The following is a 25,863-nucleotide window of genomic DNA, read 5'->3' as shown; positions in this document are numbered from 1 at the left end:
AGCTCCAATGTAAACAGAGCGGGCAGGGGCCCTGATTCACCGGCCGCTGGGGCCAGGGTAGGGGGTTGGGGGTGCCCACGGGGCTTGGCTAGTGGGGTTTGGGGGGCAGTGGATGCAAGGAGCCTGGCTCGTGCCCGCCTGCTGGCTGGCCGGTAAGTAGGCAGGCCACGCGGTGGGGGAGGCGGCCAGCTTGGTGGCCCGGGCTCGCGTGGTCCAGTGGAGGCAGAGCCATGGTCTCTAAGCTGAGCCAGCTGCAGACCGAGCTCCTGGCGGCCCTGCTGGAGTCGGGGCTCAGCAAAGAGGCGCTGATCCAGGCGTTGGGTGAGCCGGGACCCTACCTGCTGGCTGGAGATGGCTCCCTGGACAAAGGGGAGGCCTGCGGTGGTCGCGGGGAGCTGGCCGAGCTGCCCAATGGGCTGGGGGAGACGCGGGGCTCCGAGGACGAGACGGATGATGATGGAGAAGACTTCACGCCACCCATCCTCAAAGAGCTGGAGAACCTCAGCCCCGAGGAGGCGGCCCACCAGAAAGCCGTGGTGGAGACCCTGCTGCAGTAAGGCCCCCGCCCCAGCCTCCCCTCCTGAGCTGCCCCCAGTCCAGAGCTCTAGGAGCCGCAGCTTTATCCTCCCCGTAGGCGAAGGGGTCAGTGCCCCTGAGAGCTGGTCGGGGGGTCCTTGCTTTGGGGTTGGAGCCTCCCCAAGCTGCTCTCTGCAGAGTCCCCAGTTCCTTGAGAGCCAAGGCTTTCAGCCCAGAGCCTGGGACGTGGGGACATGCCCCGGGGAGCTCCACAAAGGGGGCAACAGCAGGAGAGCCAGAGGGTGGTGGGAACTTTCACCCGTCTCAACCCTTTCCTCTCCCCAAACCCTAACTTCCCTGCTAAGCGCTCAGGCTGAGGCTCTGGGCTGGGAAACACGACAGAGGGGGGGACGCAGAGGATGGGGTTTGGGGGCTCCCCAGGCTGCCCCAGAGATTCGAGAATTCAGCCAGGAAAACCCAGGTCTTCCTTACCTGAAGGAGACAGAATCTGGGACTTGAGCTGCGCACATTTCCCAGGACAGCCTTAGCCCCCGCACCCCACCAGTAGGTGCCATTAGAGGCTTCCCGGCTATGTACCCCCATCTCCTGGCTGACTCCCCATCTCCTGGAGAACTGGGTGGGTCTGAGCCAATGCCTCCCCTCTCCTCAGCAGAGCTGACCTGGTTACTAATTACCCACGGGCGTTATTATTTCTCTTTTGTTTTATAAATTTATAAACAGCAAAAGGCTCTGATAAGGCCTGTGATCATTAACTCGTAGGGCTGGTGGCCTGGGAAGGCCTGGGTCAACCAACCTGGCCCCCAGAGGGGGGTGGGGGCTGAAGCGTGGGGAGTGCGGGGTGGGAGAGGTGGCCTGGGGGCTGCAGGGACAGCCCCCTAAACACTGTAGACCCCCCCCACCCCCACAGCTGCTTATGCATGGGTTCCTTGCGTATAATTTTGGAGAACGTTGAGGGGAAACCTGGGAGGAAGCCATGGGGGACTCTTTGACAGAACAGAAGCCCAGAGAGGGAGGTAGCTTGGTCAAGGTCACCCAGCTGGGGCCCCACACAGTAATGCTCTTAGACACTGTGACTGGTGGCCAGGGCCAGGCTGTGTGGGCTTGGGGGGTCTGAGGAAGAGCCCCAAAGATGCTCTGCAGGGGGCCACCTCTTTTCTGTTTAAGGTCCTGGTCCCAGCTAGGGGTGGGGAGACCTGGTGCCCTCCTCAGTGAGTGCTCAGGGTCTGCCAGGCCTCAGGAGGGCCTGGGCAGGGGGCAGGGGCCCAGTCAGGGCCCCCTGACTTGGCAGGAAGTGGAGGGCAAAGGGCTGCCGGGCCCGCAGGGGAGGGGCACTGCCAGACCCAGGGTGAGGGCAACAGGGACAGGGACGGGGTGGGGCTGGGCAGATCTGCTCAGGGCCCCAGATGGGATTGGGAGCCTTTGGGTGGGAGTGAGGGCTGGGGGTGCCAAAGGCCTTTCTTACCTGACTGGGTGGGGCCTCTTGATCAGCAGCCCCTTTGGTGGGATGGTGGGTGGGGGGGTGGCTTGATCCACAGCACCTGAGGGGGGAGCAGAGGTCAAAGTGCTCCCTGGGACCAGCAGAGACCTGGAGGCCGAGGGAGAGAGGGGAGACAGGCAGGAAGAGCGAGGATGCCCAGGGAGATGGAGAGCTGCTGGGCAGCAGAGAGCAGGAGCCTGGAAGGGAGAGGGGCTCACGCCCAGGGGGAGAAGGGGCTGGGGAGAGAGCAAGGCGCCCCAAGCTGAGAGGAGGCTGGAGTGTTTCTCGCCTGCCCCGATTGGGTTTTCTTTAATGCTAACAGCATGCTATTTACTTTCCATTTAAATTTGAGATGTTGCTATAAATTATCAACCAGCTCCTTGTTCCTGCGGAGTTTATAACTAACTACCTGGGTTACTTATTGTTCAGGTAACAAAAGGGATCTGAAAACGCCCCAAGGGAAAAAAGTGGGGCTTCCAGCCTCAGGGCACAGGAAAAAAGCAAGGGGTTGAGGTGGGGGACCCCCATAAAGTCTGAAGGAGGGAATTGAAGGCTGGGCAGGCTGGGGCAGAGTCAGGGCTTCAGGGGAAGCCACTTCTCTGACAGGACAGTGTCTGGGGTATGTGGGGACAGGTCTGGGTGCCCCCAGCTTGTGGTTACAGCAGGAACTTGTGCTCTTCCCTCAGCTCTTCTCCTTTACTTCACCATGTGACCTTGGGCAAATCTCTTCTCCTTCTGCCTCAGTTTTCCTACCTGGTCAATGAATAAAATTCAACTCCTTGGCCTGGTTTCCTGACCTCTTCCCAAGGGATCTCTCTTCCTCCCTTGCTTCAGTTACATTGACTCTGCCGATTCCCACCCCAGGGCCTTTGCATGTGCAGTTCTACCTGGAATCCTCTTTCCACATCTTCCCATGGTCCATTCCTTCTCTTTCTTTTGCTCAACTATCACCTCCTCAGGGAAGCCCTCCCTGATTGCCCCCATCTAAAGATAGCCACTCAAGTCCCAGTTCTCTCTCTTTCATTACCTTCCTTTACCTTATCTTTTCCATTATCATCATCATCATCATCATCATCATCATCATCATCTAATGTGTCTGTCTGTGTTCTATCCTGCCATGAAAATAGCAGTTCTTCAAGGGCAAGGCTTGTATTGGCTTGTTTACCACTTATACCCACTCATAGTCAGCCCAGCTGGCACACAGCATGAATGAATGAATGAATGAATGAGAGATAGGATTCTCTGAGTCCCTGGGTATATCTGCTGCCCCATTGACCAGGGGCCCAGGAGACTAAAGCTGTGGCCATGGGGTCCTTCCTGGGTATCCTTCTAAATCCTCCCTGTCCCTGACCACCTCCAAGTATAACCTTGAGGCCTCTGATTTTCTCCATCTGGTAGTGCCAGGGCATTGAGACCCAGGAGTCAGCAGCCAAGCTAGGACAAGCTGACATCGGACTGAGGCCAGTTGGCATGGGTCTGAATCCCAGCTCTGCCCCATTCTAGCTCGAGCAGGTGATTTCATTTTTCTGAGCTCATTTCCTCTTCAAGGTAGAGGTAATAGAAACACCCACGCATGGGGTTAAAGAGCACAGTGTGTGTAGAGTGCACATGTGGGGCGGCTGTAAGTGCCTGGAATCAGTGTAGTCCATGGTTGCTGTTATTAGCAGCAGAAGAGCAAAGGAAGGCTCACAGAAGTGAAGTGACTTGCCCAAGGTCACTCCTACAAAGCAGTAAGGCCAGGACTTGGACCCAGGTCCCCCAAGCCCCACATTCAGCTCAGCGTGAGGTTGGACGCCTGTCCTGATTGTGTTTATCTCTCTTTGACCCTCCCAGTCATTCTTGCTGCTCACCTTCGCCATCACCTCATTTTCACGCAGTGCTTCAGTGCTCACAAAGAGCGTACAGAGGCTTTAAACTAATTTCCTGTTCCTGACAGCCCATGAAATATTCTTGACCCATGTCACAGATGAGGAAACTGAAGCATATGGAGGTTAAGCAACTTCCAAGGCCTCTTGAGGTGCTGGGGTTCAGAGTGAGATAGAGGGTTCCACACTGAGAACTTGGGTCCTCTTCCAGGGGCTTGGTCCCTAAAACCTCAGGTGCTGGCTCCAGAGAGTCCCAAAGCCTCGAAGCCGACTCTAGAATCAGTAGGAGGAAGAAGGAGCAGATGGTCTTGTCTCCTGGGCCCTCTGCTCTCTGCTGTGGGGCCAGGGCCCCAGGGCTACATGGTAGTGGTGAGGACGAGCATGAGGATGATGGTGATGATGACAATGGGGTTCTGGTAACCGAGCGCTTAGTGTGCTCGCCCAGAGCTAAGGTTTCACTCCTATTTGAAAATCATTTACTTTGCCCAAAGGCACGGCGGGCAGGTGCGGATCACCTGTGTTAGGGGCTGTGCAAGGTCACACATGTGTGGGATCACACTGGTGGGATTCAAACCCTGGTTATTTTGAGACTCAAATCCATTAGACTCAAAGCAGGAGATGACTGGGGACTTGCCTCTTAGTTCTGGATTGGGGAAACTGTCCTGAAAAAAAGTCAAGTGTGTGTGTGTGTGTGTGTGTGTGTGTGTGTGTGTGTGTGTTGACTTGGCACTGCCAGATGGGTGAGAACGAGGTGGAACACACAGAGAGACACACAAAGATGGCAGGGAGAAGGAATCAGATGGACAGAGACAGCAAATCTTTAGTGTGAGCCCAGGAGTGGCTTTGCTGAGAGGGGGGCTCCTTCTGTGTGTGTGGGGGGGGAGGGGGGATGGGCAGAAGGGAGGATTACGCAGGAGGGTGGGGAGTTGGGGAGGCGGGAGGCCAAGGGACAGCTCAGCCCCAGAATCAGATAACCATGTTTGCCATGGAGCACAGAACTGGACTTTGTCCTGCCGTTCCCTCACGGCTCTGACTGGCGCCCAGGACGCAGGGGAGGTAGAGAAGAGAGGATTGGGGAAAAGCAGAGAGAGAGAGAGTAGTTACGAGGGTCTGGGGGGGTCAGAGATAAGTGAGCTATTCTTGAGTCCCAGTCAGGTCATCTGGAACAAGTGAGTCTCGCCTTTCTAAGCCTCAGTTGTCTCACCTGGAAAATGGGCTTATAAGTAGGCCTTGCTTCGTTGGGTTACAAGATTTATATGATCAGCTCCCAGCACAGTGCCCTCAAGAAACACACCTACTCAGGAAACATTCATTCTCACACTATCATTTTTCCACCAACGGCACTTTGCTGACCAGTTCAAGTTTTATCTGTCTCTACCTTTGTTTCTTTGTTTGTACGAGAACCACAGTAAAGCAGAAGGAAGCCCCAGGGCCAAAGCTGATGAAAGGTCCAGGAGTGCTGGACCTCTGAGGGAGGAGAGAAGGGCTGGCAGAGAAGACAACTCAATGGGCTTCAGAGTGCTGGGGGGCTTATTGGCTGGTAACTTTTACAGTTCTTTTTTAAATATTATATATGCATATGTAGTGCATGCGGAAAATAAAATAACATCTCACGCCTATGGTAATACATGAGGGCATATTAGCATCATAGTATAACATAAGCATTATGCTATATTATAGTGCCCATATTATGATATCTTATACACTTTTAAAAAGTACGAGACAGTAACCGCCCCACCCACCCTGTCCTCTGCACCCATTCCCTTCAATCAGTGTCGACACTTCCTTCTGGGCACTTCTGGTATTTCACGCAAGCACGACCAAATATGTAGAAATCTTCTTTCACCCCACTTTAAATTTTATACAAATTTATACACGGCAAACCTATCGGAGGGACCCTGGTCCCTCTGGGCACCTGCAGGGCTTCCTGGGGTGGGGGGGGGTGCAAGGCTTGAAGCTAATGAAGGTGCTGCAGTTGAACCACCGCCCTCCTGTTGGGCGCCTCTGTTGTTTCCAGTCCTTCGCTGCGGCAAGCCACGTGCAACAAACTGCCTCCTACAGGTGCTGTTTGTCACAACTGCAAACATCAGAACACACGTTCCAGGAGCAAATGGCTGAGTGCGGGGGGTGGTGATGATGCACTGAATGCCAGACCAGTCTGGTCCCAGCTCTGCCTGTTTGAACTGCTTTTTACGGGACACATATTTGTAACACAAGTGCAGGAGAGGAGGAAGGGGAGGGAGGAGGCTGGGAAGGGGGAAGACGTCTGTATCAAAGGCCATCTGATTCTTTCCCTTCCCCCACGAAGCAGAGGACAGGAATATGAACCATGGCTGACCCAGGTCCCTTGAGTCTGTCTAGAAAATCTCAGCCTAAAGAATGTGGTTCTGGGTCTCCCTGGTGGCACAGAGGGTTAAAGTCAGTGCTATCAAGCTATCACCAGCCAGTGCAGCATGAATTTGATCCCCGGCCAGGGAGCTGACCCACATGGCACAGCAGACCTCTCCTGTCTTACCCGCTGCTCCCCTCAGCAGTGTATTTCAGTCAATCTGTCCCCACTCTGTCTCTGGTGAATCCACTCACCACCTACTTCCCTGCACCGCTGGCCTACACCCCAGTTCTTATATGCATAAATAAATTAAAAAAAAAAACTTAAAAGAAAAAAGGAGTGGGAATCTGGTGCTCGAACATGCATGTCTCACAGTGAGGCTGCAGAACGCCAGCCCACAGCCTGCGCATGGCAGCCTGGCCTGGCGTTGCAGGGAACTGTCAGGCCACTCCCAGGATCAAGGGTAAACTTTCAGGAAGTGTGACCCTGAGTGATTTTCACCTGCTAGTTTGACTTAGACTGAGTCCTTTGGGTGGGATGGGTTCTTCTGGGTTGCTTCTGTGACCTTGGTAAGAGACACAGCACTTAACCTGTATCTTCAGGGACCTCAGCTGTGAAATGGGAGGATCCTGTTTCTTACCTTGTTTTCAGATCCAATTTTTTTCTCCAATAAATCTCCCTTATCCGTCCGTCCATCCATCCATCCATCCTTTTGTCCCTCTGTCTGTCCATCTATCTGTCCATCCATCCTCCCACCCCCCCACCTACACACTCATTCATTCATGCATTCATCAAGGGTATACTCTATGTCAGGCCTATTTTGGGTGCTGAGAACCAGACAGTTCTTGTCCTCAAGGTGTTTGCAGTCGCTTACAGTGGATAAGTATACAGCCAGAAATAACACTTCCAGTGGAATGAGGAGAAAAGGTTTATTTATTTATTTATTTAATATTATTTTTAAAATTTTTTTACATCACTGTTCATTTTTAAACATTTGCTTCCCCCCACCCCCTCAGGTGTAGTCCCCATAGAGTTTCCTTCCCCAAGGCACCCGTGCACCATCACCTCAGCCCCCTCTGCTCCTCCCTCCCTCCCTCTGATCCCTCTCCCGCCTCCTCCCCTGCAGGATGTCTCTGATTTATAATTGAGGAGACGAGTTTCAAAGAAACTAGATGGCCTGTGCAACTTCTTCTGGGAGTCTGTTCATGTCTGTCTCTGTCCTGTGTCTGCATCATGTTTCCAAACCCTTCTCTGCTCCCACGTCTGTGAGAGAGGACCGAGGCCTGTGACAACATGTCTGTAGTGTGTGTGTGTCTTTAAGTCTGTTACCCCACATCCGTGTACCGTGCCCCTGTGTCCTGGCATGAGAACCCACACCTCCCTGTCCCTGGGTCCAAGTGTAGGCTCTGGGCTCCGGACATGGTGATGGCCTCCACCATGTGCCCTCCCAGGGCGGACAGGGTTTCTAGTGCCCAAGACCCTGCCCTGCCTGTACCCCGCACTGAGTGGGCCTGCCTTGCTTGCTTCTAGGGAGGACCCCTGGCGCGTGGCTAAAATGGTCAAGTCCTATCTGCAGCAGCACAACATCCCCCAGCGGGAGGTGGTCGACACCACCGGCCTCAACCAGTCCCACCTGTCCCAGCACCTCAACAAGGGCACCCCCATGAAGACGCAGAAGCGGGCTGCTCTGTACACCTGGTATGTCCGCAAGCAGCGAGAGGTGGCCCAGCGTAAGTAACGACTGACCACAGCCCTCCTTCCCCGGCAGGGCTTGGGACTCAAGGGGTGGGGACCTGGAATTTTCCCCACCCCCTTTCTCCAACTGAGACTGAGAGGGAGTCAGTGGGATTCAATTAAATATATTACTTATTATGCACAAGGGGCTCTGGGGGCAGGGAGCAGGGTCCTGAGCATCCTGAGATTGATAAACTGAGTCTCTGCCTTCCAGGAGTTCTCTGCATAGTGGGGCAGCAGAAGGACAGCTCATTATGATACAGGGGAACATGTATTAGAATGCAATAGCAAAATAACAATAGCTAGCGTTTCGAGAGCACTCACTGTGTGCAAGGCCCAGGGAGGAGCCCTACGCAAAATATTTCGAAGTGTTGAGCTGGCACAAGAGGAGCGAGGGATCTCTTCTTCCTCAGGGAGGCAGGGCATCGGGGAGGATCACACTAGAATTAGAAGCTTTCAACTAGATTTTGAAGTGTAAGTTGAACTTTGATCCATGGACATGCAGGGAAGGGTGTTTCAGGCAGAAGGAACAGCATGCGTAAAGGCTCAGAAATGGATGCACAGGGAATCCCCCATTGCACACCATGGAGGACCTATTATTCAGGAAATGATGGGTTTCCGTAGGCAGGCTTTATGCTCTACCAAATCCTAAGTTCACATCCACACTTTTTTTTTTTAAAGATTTATTTATTTATTTATACAAGCACTGGGTACAGTCAGAAGCGCGGGAGGGCGAGAGAATTCACCAGAGCCAGAGCGGGGAGCAGAGCAGGCAGAAGGACCGAAGTCCACTGCTGAGGGGAGCAGCGGGCGGCAGGAGAGGTCTGCGCGCCATGCGGGACCCTCCTCCTGTGGCTGGGGAGCAGCCGGGGATTGAACCAGCGCTGCAGAGGCTGTGGGCAGCTTCGCATCCCAGCGCTCAACCGCTGTGCCACCGGGGAGGCCCTATTTAGATATTTTTTAGTTATCCAGGTTTTTAAAAAGGCAATACAGGCTTAATTTTAATTTAATTCCTCCCAAAGGAACCACTGGCATTCCATCTCATATGTCTCCTTCCGGAGATATTTTATGCATGCATTAACAATATATACAGATATATACATATATATGTATGGATGTGTGTACATATGGAGTTGATCCCTGGACAACACAGGTTGGGACTGTGTGGACTCATTTATATGTGGATTTTCATGTAAACAGTGGACATAAATGCATGGTATTCATAAATACAGTCCAGTACTAGAAATGTCTTTTTTTTATGATTTTCTTAATAACATCTTCTTTTCTCTGGATTCCTTTATTGTACGAATACGTATCACAACATAGAAAGTACAACCATGTGTCAGTCTTCTGTTGATGCTACTGGTGTGGTCCATGAACAAGTCGACACTGGTGCACTACCATTAAGTCAGGGCCAGAATGGGTTCAGATTGAGGTTTCTCCCCATGGCCTCTTTCTGGTCCAGGACCCATCCAGTTGTAAACATCTTACATTTAGTTGTCATATCGCCCTAGTCTCTTCGTGGTTGCGACCGTTTCTCAGATTTTCCCTGTTTTGCATGGCCTATGCAAGGTCACTTTTTTACCTGAAATATTTTCATTTGGGGGGGCTAAGTCATAGGGTCCTGGTGCCAGATCATATCGAGGCTGTGGGTGTAGATAGTCAGGCTCACTGGGCGTCAGTGTGATGGATGCTCCAGCCACAGCTGCTGAGATTGTTGGATTCTTGGCCAACTTGGCTTCTAGTCATGTCTCTGGTTGACTTCTGAAGGGTCTAACTGGTGCCGGCTTCTGCCTCTTGGTACGTGATGTTGGGGCACCCCTATTGCTTCCCCGCTAAGAATCTTCTTTCTCCCCTTTCATAAAAACATGCTGGCCCCTGTCTGCCCCATCCTTCTGGTGGCCTGCTCAGGGAAAACCTAATAGACTAGTTTCCACTAAAGTGGAACCAGCTGACAAGGGCTGGCTGGCTTCCTTCTCTCCTGGCTAACCCTTGCCCATAAGCCTGATTTCTTGGTCTGGAAAGTTGCAAATAGCTCTGAATCTCCTTAGGAGATAGAATCCAAGTTTCTGCCTGTAAGGGCAGGACCTGGACACAGGGCAGGTTTTCTGATCCCATGCAGACCGGGTAAAGGAGGAGTCAGAGTCCTCAGTAGCTTTTGTAGGTCTTTTATTGGGGTTTACCAGGCATATGGCAGGCAGGGGTGCTGGGGGGCCGGGAGGCTGGCAGTCCTCCCAGCCCCCAGCAAATCCTCACCCTCTGGGCTGTCTGGTGTTCTCTTTGCTTCTCTGCTCTTCTGTTCATTCTGCTGCTTCTCTTTCAGCTTCTCTTTGGCTTCTACTGCTGCTCTCTCGGCTTCTAGCGTCCCTGTGACGCCGCCCTTAAAAGCACAGTCTTAGCTCAGCTGAATCCCATCTTCCTATGCCCACACCCTATTCCAGGTGCCCGCCATCAGGCATGCGTTCAGGACAAGGATCCATCATCTATCCTGATGGCGGAAGGGCAGAAAAGCCTGATATTTTCTTTACCCTACACTGCCCCACTGTGTGACCCGGGGCAAAATAATCTCCCTGACATCAGCTTCCTCATCTGTAAAATGGGCTAGCAAGTGTGTCAGCTATGAATAAACACGTGTGCTTGACTGGAGCCTGGTATTGGGAAGGATTGGGAGAGAACGTCTTGGCTCAGTACAGCAGCGTATAGGGCTTGATTAGTGATGTCTTCCCTGGACACAGGTTAAGAAAGTGGTGGCATGTTTGGTGTGTGTATGTCATCCCTGGATTAGATGATTTTTAAGTTCTAGATGTAAACACTTCTGTATCTGCACCCTGGGAATGGGAAAACATGGGGTGTCAGGGAAGCCATGTGGGAAGGTGGAAGTGGCCGGTTCCCTGCTCACATCTCTCTGTGCCTGCAGAGTTCACCCATGCAGGGCAGGGTGGGCTGATTGAAGAGCCCACGGGCGATGAGCTACCAACCAAGAAGGGGCGGAGAAACCGTTTCAAGTGGGGCCCAGCATCCCAGCAGATTCTGTTCCAGGCCTACGAGAGGCAGAAGAACCCCAGCAAGGAGGAGCGAGAGGCGTTGGTGGAGGAGTGCAATAGGTAGGCTGGCCGGTGGGTACAGGGCTGGCGGGGTCTGGACTGGGGGAGAAAAGGGGGGCTGAAGGGCTCAGGGAGGCTACCCTGTTCTTCAGAGCTTCAGCTGTTGACCCAGGAGTTCTCAAGTCCTGCTCAGTGACTGGAATCTAGCTCCACAGCACCCCCCAGGCCCCACCTACCCAAGCAACCCTTGAACGGCTCCTTCTCTCTCTTCATCCTCACTACAACCTTGTGGCTATTTTGCTCGTTTTATGAATGAAGAGTAAAATAGCGATGTCATTTGCTCAAGGTCACACAGGCAGAACTGGGGTTGGAACCCAGATCTGCCAGCCTCAAACATTCAGGTAGAACCTCACTTCGCAGAACCCTCCCCCCAACCCCAGGAGAGGGTTTTCTGAGCCTGGCCTGGGGGCTCACCAATGGCCATTTCTGCAGAGCGGAGTGCATCCAGAGAGGGGTGTCGCCATCACAGGCCCAGGGGCTGGGCTCCAACCTCGTCACGGAGGTGCGTGTCTACAACTGGTTTGCCAATCGCCGCAAGGAAGAAGCCTTCCGACATAAGTTGGCCATGGACACGTACAACGGGCCCCCGCCTGGACCAGGCCCGGGCTCTGCACTGCCCGCCCACAGCTCCCCGGGCCTGCCCCCACCCACCCTCTCCCCCAGCAAAGTCCACGGTGAGTGCTACACAGGCAGGGGGATTCAAGGAGATGGTAGTGGAGACAGAGGGTAGGTTGGAGGGCCGGGTAGCACTTTCGGTTGGTTCCATATTCTACTCTACCCTAGTCAGGCTACTCTCTCCGCTCCAGTGACAGTTCAACTCCAGCCACTCCACTCCATCCTATTCAATCCATCCACCTTCATTTGAGTTCTTCATTTCCATTCCTTCGTTTCAGATTGAGTCCACACAATCCAATCCAATGCAGTGCTGCTCTCAACTCAGTTATCCAAGTTAGCTCACTTAAACTTGGTATAGTTTAATCCATTCCCATCCAATCCATTCAGTTTCCCTACACGTAATCCAGAGAAATTTGGTTCATCTGGTAGAGTTCAAGTCAATCCAATTCAATTTGATTCGATTCAGTTGAGCTCAATCAAGCTCCATTCATTTCAGGTCCCATTCAACTGGATTCAGATTCATTCCGTGAACTCTACTTCATTCTATTCAGTTCTGTTCAGCGCAGTTTCATTTCATTAGACTGGATTCCATTTGGTTCAACTGTCGTTTAATGAGCACTTACTGCGGTCAGGTGTTGCTGTAGGCGGTGGCAGTCACAGGCTGATCAAGCACAGCCTCCTAAGGAGGAGTCAGGAGCAGGGAGCACAGGGCCTGGCAGGAGGGGCACATGCAGGCCAGGTTAGCTGGCTGCCCAAAGATGGCACGCCTGCCTAAGCAAGCCATGTAGCCTGGAGAGATGTGGGCTGTGGAGGTGGGGCGGGCAGGGCAGGGCAGTGCTGAGGCTGGCCTGCTCCTGCTCCAGGGGTACGCTACGGACAGCCCACAACCAGTGAGGGAACGGAAGTACCCTCAAGCAGCGGGGGGCCCTTGGTGACGGTATCTACTCCCCTGCAAGTGTCCCCCACTGGCCTGGAGCCAAGCCACAGCCTGCTGAGCACAGAAGCCAAGCTGGTGAGTATCTACCGCTGCGGGAAGACCCTTCCAACCTCACCTTCCCTTGGCTGGAGATCCTGCAGTGGCCCCCAGGGGGGAGGTGTGGGGCTCCAACCTGACTCAGTGTGGCTTCCCCTCCAAGGTCTCGGCGACTGGAGGTCCCCTCCCCCCTGTCAGCACCCTGACAGCACTGCACAGCTTGGAGCAGACATCCCCAGGCCTCAACCAGCAGCCCCAGAATCTTATCATGGCCTCGCTTCCCGGGGTCATGACCATCGGGCCGGGTGAGCCTGCCTCCCTAGGCCCTACGTTCACCAACACAGGCGCCTCCACCCTGGTCATTGGTAAGCTGGTGAGATGGGGGTTTGGGAGCGACTGGGTAGGGGCCACATAGGACTCACATAGACTCCAGGGGCTGGAAGGGCTACAGGGGCTGGTCTATTTGTCTGTCCATCCATGCATGCATTGAGTGTCTACCCTATGCCGAGCACCATGCTTGGTCCCTGACACGGATCACACGAAAGAGCCAAACCAACCAAAAGCTCAGCAACTCTAGTGGGGAGCAGGCAATATACAGGAAACATAAATAGCATCTGAAAAGGCACAATGTTTATGGAAAACGGAGCAAGGAATGGGGGGGGGGGTGACGTTTTCCAAGTTTTAGTTTTTTTTTTTTAAGATCAGAAAGACTTTTTGCAGGAACTACATGCAGAATTCAATATAGAAGACGGAGAGGGAAGTGCTAGGAGAGGAAACAGTTAAGCCCCAGGGCCTTTGCTCTGTGGTAGCACCCCAGGGCCCCAGGGAACCTGGTTTCACATCCACCCCAGCTCTATAATGAACTCAAGGCTTAGAAACTGGGAGAGACTTGCCAGGGCCAGGGAAGTCAGGGAGGTCCCAGAGCATGGGTGTTTCCTGTCCCAGGGCATGGTCCCAACTCATTGGTGCTGGGAGGGAGGGTGCGGGGGTCTGTGCTGGTGCTAGGGAGTAGTGGTGGGAGGCCTGGTTGACTCCTGCCCTCCCGCTCCAGGCCTGGCCTCTACACAGGCACAGAGTGTGCCAGTCATCAACAGCATGGGGAGCAGCCTCACCACCCTGCAGCCGGTCCAGTTCTCCCAGCCACTGCACCCCTCCTACCAGCAGCCACTCATGCCCCCAGTGCAGAGCCATGTAACCCAGAGCCCCTTCATGGCCACCATGGCCCAGCTGCAGAGCCCTCACGGTGAGCACCCTGGGCCCCGGGCTTGGCAGGTGGGGGAAGAGGTTGGCTGCCAATGTGCACAGGGGAAGGGTGTGGCTTAGATCCCGTGGGGTCTGAGAATGCGTGGTACAAGTGTCCGTGCTTCTGTGACAGGGCGTGACTGCAGGCCAGAACATGTTTTGTGTGAGTACATGTGGCTGCGTGTACACACGAGTGTGTGAAGGGCTGTGCATCTGAGGGCTCGTCGCTGTTTGTGTGTGCCTGCCCACGAGTGGGATACAGGGCGCAGCCTTTCTCTGAAACCTTGGGTGTTTCACAATTTCTCAGGTGTCAGAGTGCAATGTGGTAGCCACACCCCATATTCTATAACACCTCAGCAGGCCTGGGGATGGGGGGGCACCTGGTCTTCAAAGCACTGCGATTTCTGCAGCAGGAGGTAGAATGCCATGGAGTCGCTTTACTGAGCACTCGCACCAAGTTCAGGTCTGATTGTGCCAGGAGCCCCAGTGCAGACCCTATGAAAGCGTGTTGGTTTTCAGGCCTTTTAGGCATTTGGGCCGGGGCGTCAGGGAGTGTGCGTCTGTGTGTATGTGGCTGCACAGATTTATGAGCGTATGTGGGCGGTTGTCTTCATCTGAGTCAGTGTGAGAATATGCGGTTTATGTGTTTTTCTGCTGGTATCTCCGTGTGTGTGTTTTCTTCCAGGGGGGGGAGGGGTGCCGTAGGTGAGACGGGTACATTTAGGAGCAGTGTCCTGGAGATGGCGACGCTGCTGACTTCGGCTCCCCCTCACCCCTAGCAGGGGTAGTGGCCTTTTCCTCTGCAGCCTGGACTTAGTACACCCCCATCTCCCACTCCCTTTCACACCTGTCATCTCCGGGGGATGGGAGGAGCTGAGTGTGGGTTCCTGGCTGCCCTAGGCTTCTTTCCACCAAGATGGGCTGAGCGGGCCCCTGTAGTCGGGGAGAGCGTCTACCTTTCTACCTGGAAACCAGCCCTGAGTCCCCAGGCACTGCCCCATTGGGCATTTACCAGGTCCCACCCTTCTCCCCCCAGAGCACCAGGCCTTGAGGACCTCCTGGGAGGGCTCCAGCCCCGCCCAAGGTGCATGTCTATACCCTATCTCCTTCCCCCTGCCCAGCCCTCTACAGCCACAAACCTGAGGTGACCCAGTACACCCACACGGGCCTGCTTCCGCAGACCATGCTCATCACCGACACCACCAACCTGAGTGCCCTGGCTAGCCTCACGCCCACCAAGCAGGTAAGGCCCAAGCCTGCCCTGGCCCTCCCTCAAGACCTGTCCTGGGGTATACCTCAGGGGCTCAGGAGGCTACCGTTCCCCCAGGTCTTCACCTCAGACACAGAGGCCTCTAGTGAGTCCGGACTTCACACGCCGGTGTCCCAGACTACCACCATCCACATCCCCAGCCAGGACCCTGGCATCCAGCACCTGCAGCCTGCCCATCGGCTCAGCACCAGCCCCACTGGTGAGCGGTCCCCTTGTTGCTGTCACCACGGCGGGGGGAGGGGAGTGGGAGGAGCCACAGCCAGGCATTGGTGGTGCCTTGTGCTTCCCTAAGTGGGCCAAGAGGGGTGTGAAACGGAGGGAGATGGGTTCCCTCCTCAGGAACATCTCGCTGACTTGATGGAGGAGAAAGACCGAGTCACTGGGAGGGTCAGTAGAGACCAATGAGTAAACTGGGCTTGCTGTGGGATAAGGGGACGCATGGCGGTGTAGATTTGGCTCAGGGTTTAGCACTCTTTTAATTTGCTGCCAATATTTAAACATCAGGGGTTTTTGCAATGTAGTCCTGACATCTGGCTTCTCTGGGAAAATTAGACTGACTCCATTCCCAGAGCACGGCAGCTCAGCAGCCACCACGTCCCACCTAGTCCTTCATTCCCAACCCCCAAGGACCTGAGTCTGCAGCCTATGGTCACAGTTAAGAGAGCGGGCACTTGAGACGGCAGTTGGGCCTTGAGGCCTGGCGCCTCCGCTTGCTAATTGCGTGACTTTAGCTAAGCTGTCCTCCCTGAGCCTCAGATGCCTGGTGGCTGCCAGGGCAGTCCATGCTTTGCCCTGTGAGGTGCCTGTCTCATCACCCCCACTGTGATGATGCCCCAGCAGGCTTGAGACTTGGCCTGGCTACTGGGTGGCAGGGTGAGCATGTGAACCCAGGCCAGCCCATTCTTTAGCCATCTGCATCTGTCAGACCCCCCTCCACCCGGAGACACAGCACCAATAGGAATCTATACATGTAAGGAGTTGGGTGGCAGGACTGAGGGGCTGGCAAATCCGAGAGCTTGGAGCAGGCCAGCCTGCAGGTGAGGAGGGAGGAGTGAAGGCTGCAGTCTTGAGGCAGAATTCCTTCTTCAGGGAACTGGAGCCTAGAGCTCAATGACCGGGCAGGACAGCCGAGCCCCCCACGCCATCAGCTCCTGCTAAAAATGTCCTAAGGCCACTCCCAGGCTGGCCCCTGAGTTGGGCTGGGGCTAATGAGGACAGAGAGGTTTTGCTTTGGGATCCCGTTAGCTGCTGAGATTCAATTCAGCAGGCGAGGCACTGCCTCCCCCGTGCTGGGACCCCCTGAGGACCAGTGGGTGGTCTGGGTGCTCAGCAGCATCATTTGTCCCGCAGTGTCCTCCAGCAGCCTGGTGCTGTACCAGAGCTCTGACTCCACCAACGGCCACAGCCACCTGCTGCCATCCAACCACAGCGTCATCGAGACATTCATCTCCACGCAGATGGCCTCTTCCTCCCAGTAACCATGGCAACTGCCTCCCAGGGAGTGGGCCCTAGAGCCTGCTTGGGGGGTGACAAGGACATCTGAGCCTGCAACTTTTGCTGCCGTGGGGTTGCTGCTCTTCCCTGGAAACCTGCCATGGTCCCCAACCCTCTCTGCCAGCGTCAGAAAGGGAGGCTCTAAGGTGCCCAAGGAGCACAGCTTGGGATGACCCATTGCTGCTGCTTGTCACTGGCAGCAGAAGGGGACAGACTCTGGGTTCTGGGCCTGTGGACAGTCCTGGTACCACGAAGGGGACTCTGCTGCCACACCTCAGGACACAGGCCAGTGTAGCCGTGACTTGCTGAGCTCTGAGAGGGCCTAGATCAACATGGCCTCGTTCTGTCACCTTTGACCTGACCAGGCCACTCCACCTGCCCTCCTTAACCCACATGCCCATCTGGACCTGCCCGTCATCCACTCACATTATATTCCCTCAGTGGCTCCTCTGTACTAGGGCCTGAGGCGCCGAGCCCTGGGGGACCCCAAGCTGATAGGGAAGGCCTGCTGGGCTCTCCCAGCATCCTCATCCTGAGTCATCCCTCTCCTCAGTCCCCATGACCTCATTTTGGACATTTGTCCCCCTGAGCATCACGCCTTCTTATGCCAGCCTGGCATCTTGCCTCCACCGGACATCTCCTTCTGGACTGGGACGCCCTGTGCTCCTGTGGGAGCCTAGAGACTCCGTGCCTGGTGCTAAGTCCAGGTCCCTGGGCAGCCCTTTCTCAGACTATGGACCCTGCAGACCCTTCCTCAGTTTGGGGGAGAAGCTGCTGAGCTCAGCAAGGCAGAGCAGCTGGTGGAGCGCAGGAGCCTGAAGGGAGAGGAAATAGCTGTGTGGCCAGAGCAGTGCCTGGGAGCATGGGAGCCTGGCTGGTTGAGGACGGGGGCGTGGTCTAGGCGGTTTGTAGCCACCCTGAAGAGTGTGAGGCCCCAGGCACCACTGGGGGGCAGGGTCATGTGCCTGGGGCCCTCATCTCCCTGGGGCTGCTGCAGATGAACTGGCCTGCAGCGACCATCTCCCTCCTGGGCTAGAGAAAGCAGCCGGGAGAACCAGTACCATTGTGGGTGAGCCTGTGCATTTATTTAACTTTTAGTAAAGTAAATGAGGAACATAAGGAAATTTCTTGCTTGTTCCCCTGGCCCTTACATGCGGTTGAGCAGAGGGAGGCTGAGGGGGCTGGGGCCTGAGTAGCCGGCTCAGAACACCCTCACACCCCGCCCCTCTCCCCCACCAGAGCCAAGGCCGGGTGAGAAGGCCCGCATCTCACCTTGCGCCCTGGCTGCTTCTGCAGACTGTCTACAGCAACCCAGTCCACGAGTGCTGGGATTCTCCCTACAGTCTTGAAGTGTGCAAAGGAACACAGCTGGGGTACAGGCAGAAGGGCACCCCGACTGTGACACTTACCTAACATACAAAGAGTCAGCTCTGGTAGGGACGCAGCACCCACACCACTCTGTTGTATTTTGTGTCCCGACAACTTATTTCCAATAATCTGTTTGGCTCAGGCACGATTGTGCCTGGTATATTCACAGATAGGCAGAAAGAAAATTCTAGAAAACAAGGGGGAAAAAAAAATCTCTCTCCTTGTTTTTCAGACAATGTTGTATCAAGTCTGTGTGGCCTGAAGGGAGAAGTACAAAACTCTGTGGGCGCTGGCATCTCGGGATCCCCTTCCCTCATGTTTTAAAGGTCATCACCCACACCAGGCTGAGGAGGTGGAGGGGAAGAGAAGGCCTCCCTTCACTTGCTGGCCTCAGACAGTCCTGGGGAGATGGAGGGAGCTTTACTGAGTGGCTATCAGTCTTGAAAGGCTGGGAGGCACTTCTGGAGGCCATGGAATGTTCTGGTGTCACAGGTTTACCCCAGCCTGCAGCAGAACACAGCAGGGCACTGTATCACTCAGGAAACTCACCCTATGACCAATGCCTCAGACAAACCACACCATGACTGAGTCTGGACTTGTAGGGAGGCAGGGCTTGGAAATGGCTGTTCTCGGGGGTGCCTTGTCCTCAGAGCTGCTGGGCCCCGAGCCCAGAGGCTGGGTCAGTTTGCAGGCACGCTTGCTGCGCTCTGTGCTGGTGGGAATGGGGAAGCCTCACTGGCTTTCTTTGCCTTTTTCTTCCTTTTCTTCTTTTTGGTTCCAAATGATACCTGGTCACCGTTGAGCTGGGCTGACTCCTTTTCCTGCCTCCCGACCATGGCCTTGTTTATGGTGGCCAGGTCGGCGCTGGCCTCCTTCTTGGCTTTCTTTTTCAGCTTTTGCTTCTTCTTTTTTGCCTCTTTCTCCACCTTGACAGGGCTATGGATGGCAGACTCCTGGAGAATGTCAGAGGCCGACACGGCGGCCTCCCGGCACCTCTGCCATTCTTCATCACCACTCTCACTGCTGCAAGGGGAGGGCAGACTGGGTCAGCTGGAGTTGGGATGGGGCCTCACAGCTGCTGCTTGCTGGCCTCCCTCAGTCCAAGCCACCAGAGAGAGGCCACAGTGGGAGGCAGTTAGGAAGCTTGGGCTTGGGAATGAGGCCAACCTGGGTTCCAATACTGGCTTCTGTGCTTCCTGCTGTGTGACCTTAGTAAGTGACTCAACCTCTCTGACCTTCAGTGTCTTTATCTATAAAATAGGGACCTTCTATTCTTCTCTCTAAAAAAAAGAGCCCAGGCTTCACAGGCATGTCCCAGGAGTGAGTTGTCTGGCACAAGCTGGGTGCTCAGGAAGAGTAAATGTACTATCCACTCTTACCAGATGCCTATCCCCTCCTACTGAGGGTTACTATTTCTCCAGCTACCTGACAAGGCTCCTTCTTGGCCTGGACCTGACTGGAATCTGCCTGGCTATTTGGGGGTTCTTGCCAAGACAGAAAAGGGTCAAAATGGAGGGAACTTGAGGAACTGGTGGGAGAACGTACCTGGAGCTGGAAGGCAATCGCTTTCGGCGGGGCACAGAGGAAGTTTCCTTCTCAGGGACTCCAGGGATGGACGTGAAGAAAAGGCGGAAGCCTAAAATTCCAAGGGGCAGAGTCAGCTCTGAGTCAGACATGCGAGGGGACCTCAGAGAAATGGCTTCATTTCTTAAGAGTCTCAGTTTTCCTTACAGTTCCCCCTATAAATGGAAGCATCATATGTGCCTCAGGGCAGGGCTGCGGATGAAAGAACACACCAAACCACGCTTCCTGGCTCCAGGCTCACGGGAGGCGTTTAACAAAGCAGAGCTGTTACTATCAGCATGAAGAGCTACTTACCGTCATCCTCGGAGTCAACATTTTGTACCCCAACCTTTGCTGGTTCCTTCACTACTTCTGAGATGGTAATGGAGCTAAGGGGAAAAGAGATGGCTGATTTAGGACGAGGTTTTGGATAACAACAAAAAATTAGAACAACTTGTTTTTCTTTTTAAGATTTATTTATTCACACATACAAGAATCGGGGTACAGGCCAGATGTGGGGGAGGGTGAGAGGATTCACCAGAGACAGAGTGGGGAGCAGAACAGGCAGATTGACTGAAATACACTGCTGAGTGGAGCAGTGGGCGAGACAGGAGAGGTCTGCTTCGCCATGTGGGATTCTCTCCGGCTGGCTGGGATTGAACACATGCTGCAGAGGCGGCGGACAGCTTCACAGCGCTGCGCTCAACCGCCTGCCCCATCAGGGGAGGCCCTAGAACAACTTTATTTTAAAATGGTGGGAATAGGATCATGTTTTTGAAATGCAATAGCAGAAAAAAAAAAAAAAATGCAACAGCAGAGGACAATGGCCTGAGAAGAATGCTGGTGCCTACAGCTACTGAACAGCTTAAACTAGTGTTTCATTTATTTAAGCCTCACTTTATTCCAGAAAGTATTGAAGAAGTTTTAAAGATACAACATAAGGAATGCAATTTCAAGTAGGGCAAAGAGAAAATAATGGCAGGAGGGTCTGAAGAGCCAGATGTGTGGTCAGGATGTCCTAGAGACTTGTTAGAGGGCACACATTGTGTTCTGAGTTTCCTGGCAGCAAGCAAGAAAAGGGAAATATGGCCAGTCTAGACATGTGTTTTAGAGGTCAGGTTCTAGGGGAGGACAGATTTGTTATGTTTTTCTAAAATTTTTAAATTTAAAAAAAAAAAATTGGTTCTTGATTGGCATGCATTTGCAAGAAATAATACAAAGATCCTAAAATCCTCTTCACCAAATTTCTCCCTAAGGTAACACTGTACATAACGGAAGCTCTATCACAACCAGGTAACTGACATTGATAAAATCCATCTACTTTATTCAGACCTCAGAGACCTGGTTTCAGTCTGGCTTTGTCACTTACTAGCTGTGTCTCCTTTGGCAGGAGACTTTTCTCTCCAAGCCTCTGCTACCCACTTACACACTGGGAATGATCCCAGTCCCCTCTCTTAGGAGGGGACTAAAGTGTCACAAAGACTAAAAGTGACAGTGGACATCAAGCACTTAGCGCAGGGCCTGTCACAAGCAGGTACTCAGTAAATGGACTATGAAGAAGATGAAAATGATTACTTTGTCAAGACAGGCAATAAGCTTTGCAGAACCTCTAACATGAAAACAAACCCTCTCTCTAGGAGCCTAGAGAAAGCAGGGAGCACTGCCGAGGTCAGGAAGCCTGTTTCGGGTGAAGGCTGACGGAGGTGTCTGCATGTGCTACAGAGAACAATGCTCTCGACAGGGCCCGCAGCAGACACAGCCAGGCTCTGGGTGCTTTCTCCTAACTACCTTCCTGGGGTGCCAAAGGTATCCCCCAATAGTTTCTCAACTTCCTTACAGTTGGATCCCTTTCTTTTAGAGCCACACTTTGGACTAGGATCCCTTGGCACCTGCTTTACACATGTGTAATCTCAAGTGTAAGGAAGAGAACTGGCACAGTGCCTGGCTAGAGAAAGCACCAAAGAAAGAGCAATTCTGTCTCGTAATCGCTTGCCCTCTTGTGGCGATCTCAGGTGCGTCCATTCTCACAACAGCAGGCCAACAAGGTGGTTAAGAGCGCTGCTTTTGGGTCAAACATACTTGAGTTGTGTCCCAGCTCTGCTCCTTACTCCCTGTGACTTCATGCAAACACTTCTTGTAGAGAATCTGCTTCCTCACTGAGAGGTCTGAGGACCATATGACTGACGTGGGAGGGGGATGATGAGTTACGAGGGGATGTATAAAGTATGGGAGCACATCTGGAACTCCCAGTCAATGTGAGCCATTATGGTGTACATTCAGGAGGGCTGGGAGAGAAATGCGTTCTTGCTTACCTGTCCAGTAGCGCTCCCAGCTTCTTGGCTATGTGGGCTCGGAATTCAGGGGTGGTCTGAAGCTCGTTGCCATCTTGCTCATGCTCATCCACCTTATGCCTATAACACACACAAAAGGACCTCACTTCCTGCCAGCTCAAAAGCTGCCCCCTTGAGGGCAGGAACTTCGTGGGTCTTGTTCATGCTGACATCCCAGGGGCTAACCTAGCAAGGAACAGTATTTGTTGAACATATGGATGAAAGTGCACAGTACCTGAGACTTGGTTGTGTGGTTGGCAACTGATTATTTGCAGCATCTGTGGAAATAATGGAAACTGAGACATTTAAGGAGGAAAAACAAGAAACATCTATTATATGCCAGGAAATATTTTAAGTGATTTACATGTATAAATGATTGAATCTTCCCACCAACCACATTAGACAGGTCACTATTATCCCAATGTTGCAGAAGCAGAAACTGATGCAAGGAGATGTAAAATAACTTAGAGTCAAACAGTTAATAAGTGAGAGATGGGATGAAGACCCAGGCCATTTGGTTCAAGGGCCCTCCCCACTCCAACCAGCATGCCGAACAGGTAACTAAGTTACTAAGTGTAACTTGATTCCAGCATTTATTGAGTGCCTACTATGTGCCTGTTGTGTGCTACCATGTTGGGAGAAGACAAAAAAAGGTGGCTCAGTTATGTTGATTACATTTTTTAAGCAAAGACATTGGAGATGGTGGTCATTCACTCAGCTAAATACTGGATGTCTAATATGACCCAGGTGGTGTCCTAGTTGCTGAACAACTTACACAACGATCCTGCCCTCGTGGAGCTTACATTCCAGTAGGTGGAGACAGATGACAAAAAGTATAGATAATTAAAAAACAAAATTGCTTGAGACTCACAAAAACTTAGGAGTTAGACATTTAACTGATAAGGAAACTGTGGCTCCCAGGAGTTATGTTACTTGTCCAGGACCAGCATTCACTGCCATATGGGAATTCATTCTGTCAAGGCAGAATCAAGCACGGGTCCGGGGTGAGTCTCCCCGCTCATTCATTAGAGAAGTGCCTTTATGGCAAGTTCATTCATTCCAGCACTATTTTCCTGAGCACAGAGCCAGGCCCTGTGGATACCAAAATTAAGGGACAGCCCAGAACCCTGCCTTTATGAAGGTCACAATATGTAAACTTTTAATAAATATTTGTGTAGCAAGTAGGTGCCCTGGTTTACTCAAGATGTTAGGGATGCAGGGATGAAAGGAAAAAGACATGTAAGGGGGCAATAGTAGGAAGAAAGGAAAGCACTATCAAGGAAAGGAATCATACAAAATATGATGGCGGTACAGAGAAGGCATGCAACCCCGTTTCCCTTAAAAGGTGGGAGCTCAACTAGATTAAAGGATGATTGAGCGTTAGGCAGGAGGGAGAAAGTAGTCCATGTAGAGAGATCGAACACAAAATTCTGCCATTTATTAGGCCTATAATATATGCCAAGTACTGCAGATGTTGTAGACTCATCATCTCAGTTACTTTTCAACCTGATGGGGTGTCTACTACCTACCATTACACCCATTTTACAGATGAAGAAATCCAGGCAGAGTGCGAGTTAGGTACCTTGCCTGAGTTCTCACTAATTGCTAGTACTAGTGAGTGGTGGAAATGGAAAGAGATCTTTACATGGAAGCTGAAGAGAAAACTGCAGAACTGTGGTACCAGAGATGAGAGGGCATAGTGTGGGTGGGGGACTACTTTCCGGAGGTGCAGTGTGGCTGGGAGGCAGGAAGGGAAAGTCAGGCAGGGAATGGATTACCAAAGGGTTTTAAAGTCCTTTTAAATAAAAGCAGGGATCTTAAACTTGTTTTGCCTTGGCTGATGCCAGCTAGCTCTGAAAGTCTGGATCCCTTCTCAGAATATGTTTTAAAATGCATAAAATACAATGCCTAGGTTACAGAGAAAACCAATGATACTGAATTTAGTTATCATCAATAGTAAAAAAAAACAAATTTGGGATATTAATACAAATAAGAGCTACTGATGGGCCTAAAAAATTACTGCAATTTTAAAGCAGAGATGGTAGAATAACTTTTTCCTAGCATTTTGTTGTGAATAAAATGACATTTTGCTATCTGCAGAGATAGAAATTGGATATGAAAATTTGTGACTTTTGTTAGGACAAAATAACAGGTTTTAACAGACCTACTGTGGCTTGTTGCTCACAAGCACAATGGAAATTGAGGTGTTAAATTTCAAAGGGAGATAAATAAGAATAAAGATAAAAGTTTTCCCATTCCAAATTTACAGGCCACCCATGAATTCTATTGTGATTCCAGATCAGGCTGTCCCAAGATGTGCCAAAGTGGCATACAGATTGTTTTAAACTAAAAAAACAGTCCATGAAATTACTGATTTCCTAAATTTCACTTTCAACTAAAAGTGGGAATTTTCTCTAGCTCTTCTTCTGTCTGTACCCCTTGAAAACAGTAAATAAATGTGTGAAAGGTATTTCCCTTCCTTCCCCATCCACAAATCTGAGACACCCTTGCGGACAGAAATAGGGATATGAAACTATGCAACAAGTTCTACTTAACTCATGAAATCAGTTGTTCAAACTTTCAAACATTTCTTTGTCCTATCTGTTCTTTACAGATCTATTGCTTCTTTGTTGAAAATTTTATTATATAAACTTGCTGTTTGGGTCATTTACAGCAATATGTCATATTCACAATGGCACCTTCATGAATAGGAGATTAAATTTTTTTTCTCTCCTATTAACCTGTCTTGTGCCAATTTAATTAATTTTCATCCATAAGGACCTAAAAGAATAGAGGAAGATTAGCTTCCTCCCCAACACTATCCATGGTTAGCGACGCTTATGTTGAGGGGTTCTGGGTTTATTCCTAGGGTGCTGGGGAGTCAAGGTTACAGTTACACGTTGAACACAGCTCGCTGCAGTCCCAGCGTGTGAGACCGCACAGAAGTGATGAAGACTGGAAGCGAGAATCCAAGGGGGCTGGGAGCATCGCAGTCATCTGAGAGTTGCGGGCTGCCCAGTGTGAGGCAGTGTGCTGCAATGAGGATTGACGGAAAGCATCGGAGTACAGACATCCATGTGCCTCAATTTCTCTGACTAGGATAATGGGGTCCTCCCTGCCGTACTCACCCACGTTTGAATCTGAACCCCACAAATTTCAGAATTCTCTCCGGGAAGGTAGAGAGCAGGTGAGTACCTCATTATTCTCATTATCCTGCCTCTCTGCCACATGGGAAAAATCACGCCCTGAAGCCAAACTCCCCGAACATAGTTCCCTACCGGCTCTCGGTTTCTCTGGGCCCTTTGAGCACTGCTTCAAGCCCCAAGCAGGCATCGCTGCTTCGCGACACCGCGCCAGCTCCTCCGCATCGCTGCCGCTACTGCTACTACTTTCCGAATCGCTCACAGAGCCATTGGGCGCCGCCATCTTGGCCATCGCAAAGGATTGTGGGAGCTCTGCGCATGCGACCAGCGTTAAGACCCAATGTGCGAGGGAAGCGCAGGGCATTGTGGGGATTGTAGTTCTTTGGTTTGGTCCTCATTGCCTCTGAACTGTCCTGGGGTTTCCTCAAAAGTGAGCGCTGAAAGGGCCCAAGAGATCAGCTTCTCCATCCCTTTCCCGATGAGGAAAATGAGACCTAGAGAGGGTAAGGAATTGCCTAAGGTCACACCAGGTGTAATGACAAAACCAGGATTGGTTCCCATGGTTTGAATCAATGTAGTTTCAATAGTATTTCTTTACTCCAGTTATTATTCTAAGATCCATCTGGGAATTTAAGCGCCTTAGGGAGCTTGTTAAAATGCAGATCTAACTAAAATTAACTGAATTTTAGTTGAGTCTAACTAAAATTAACTGAATCAGTATTTCTGGGAGTTGGGACTCAGGAACTTCTATTTCCTCCAGTGCTTTAGAGTCTTGCTACTGGAAGTTTGTTACAAATACAGAATCTTGATTTCAATGCA

The 25,863-nt window shown here is 52.1% G+C and overlaps 2 protein-coding genes across 4 annotated transcripts; one reads left to right on the top strand and one right to left on the bottom strand.

Annotated features, from left to right (window-relative positions):
• On the top strand, positions 1-17,764 carry HNF1A (HNF1 homeobox A). Of its 2 annotated transcripts, XM_037511026.1 has the most exons (10): positions 1-553; positions 7,739-7,938; positions 10,860-11,046; positions 11,479-11,720; positions 12,525-12,673; positions 12,798-12,999; positions 13,686-13,877; positions 14,998-15,119; positions 15,204-15,345; positions 16,497-17,764. In XM_037511026.1, exons 1-10 carry the CDS (start codon positions 231-233, stop codon positions 16,622-16,624), a joined length of 1,887 nt encoding a protein of 628 aa, XP_037366923.1. In that variant the 5' UTR covers positions 1-230; the 3' UTR covers positions 16,625-17,764. The 2 variants fall into 2 exon arrangements, with proteins under 2 accessions (XP_037366923.1, XP_037366922.1); XM_037511025.2 differs by having other exon boundaries at positions 14,998-15,345.
• CUNH12orf43 (chromosome unknown C12orf43 homolog) lies at positions 17,679-25,332 on the bottom strand. 2 transcript variants are annotated; one of them, XM_037511028.2, is made up of 6 exons: positions 25,180-25,332; positions 22,137-22,197; positions 21,884-21,982; positions 19,887-19,960; positions 19,554-19,644; positions 17,679-19,031 (listed from the first exon to the last, which is right to left on the bottom strand). In XM_037511028.2, the coding sequence occupies exons 1-6, from the start codon at positions 25,325-25,327 to the stop codon at positions 18,689-18,691; spliced, it is 816 nt and encodes a 271-aa protein (XP_037366925.1). In that variant the 5' UTR covers positions 25,328-25,332; the 3' UTR covers positions 17,679-18,688. The 2 variants fall into 2 exon arrangements, with proteins under 2 accessions (XP_037366925.1, XP_037366926.1); XM_037511029.2 differs by having other exon boundaries at positions 22,137-22,179.
• Positions 25,333-25,863: the final 531 nt, after the last annotated feature.

The sequence above is a fragment of the Talpa occidentalis genome, unplaced genomic scaffold, assembly GCF_014898055.3.
Source record: "Talpa occidentalis isolate TD23 unplaced genomic scaffold, MPIMG_talOcc4v2.1 talOcc4.14, whole genome shotgun sequence".
Taxonomy (NCBI): Eukaryota; Metazoa; Chordata; class Mammalia; order Eulipotyphla; family Talpidae; genus Talpa; species Talpa occidentalis.
This window is presented reverse-complemented; position numbering and strand designations above follow the sequence as displayed.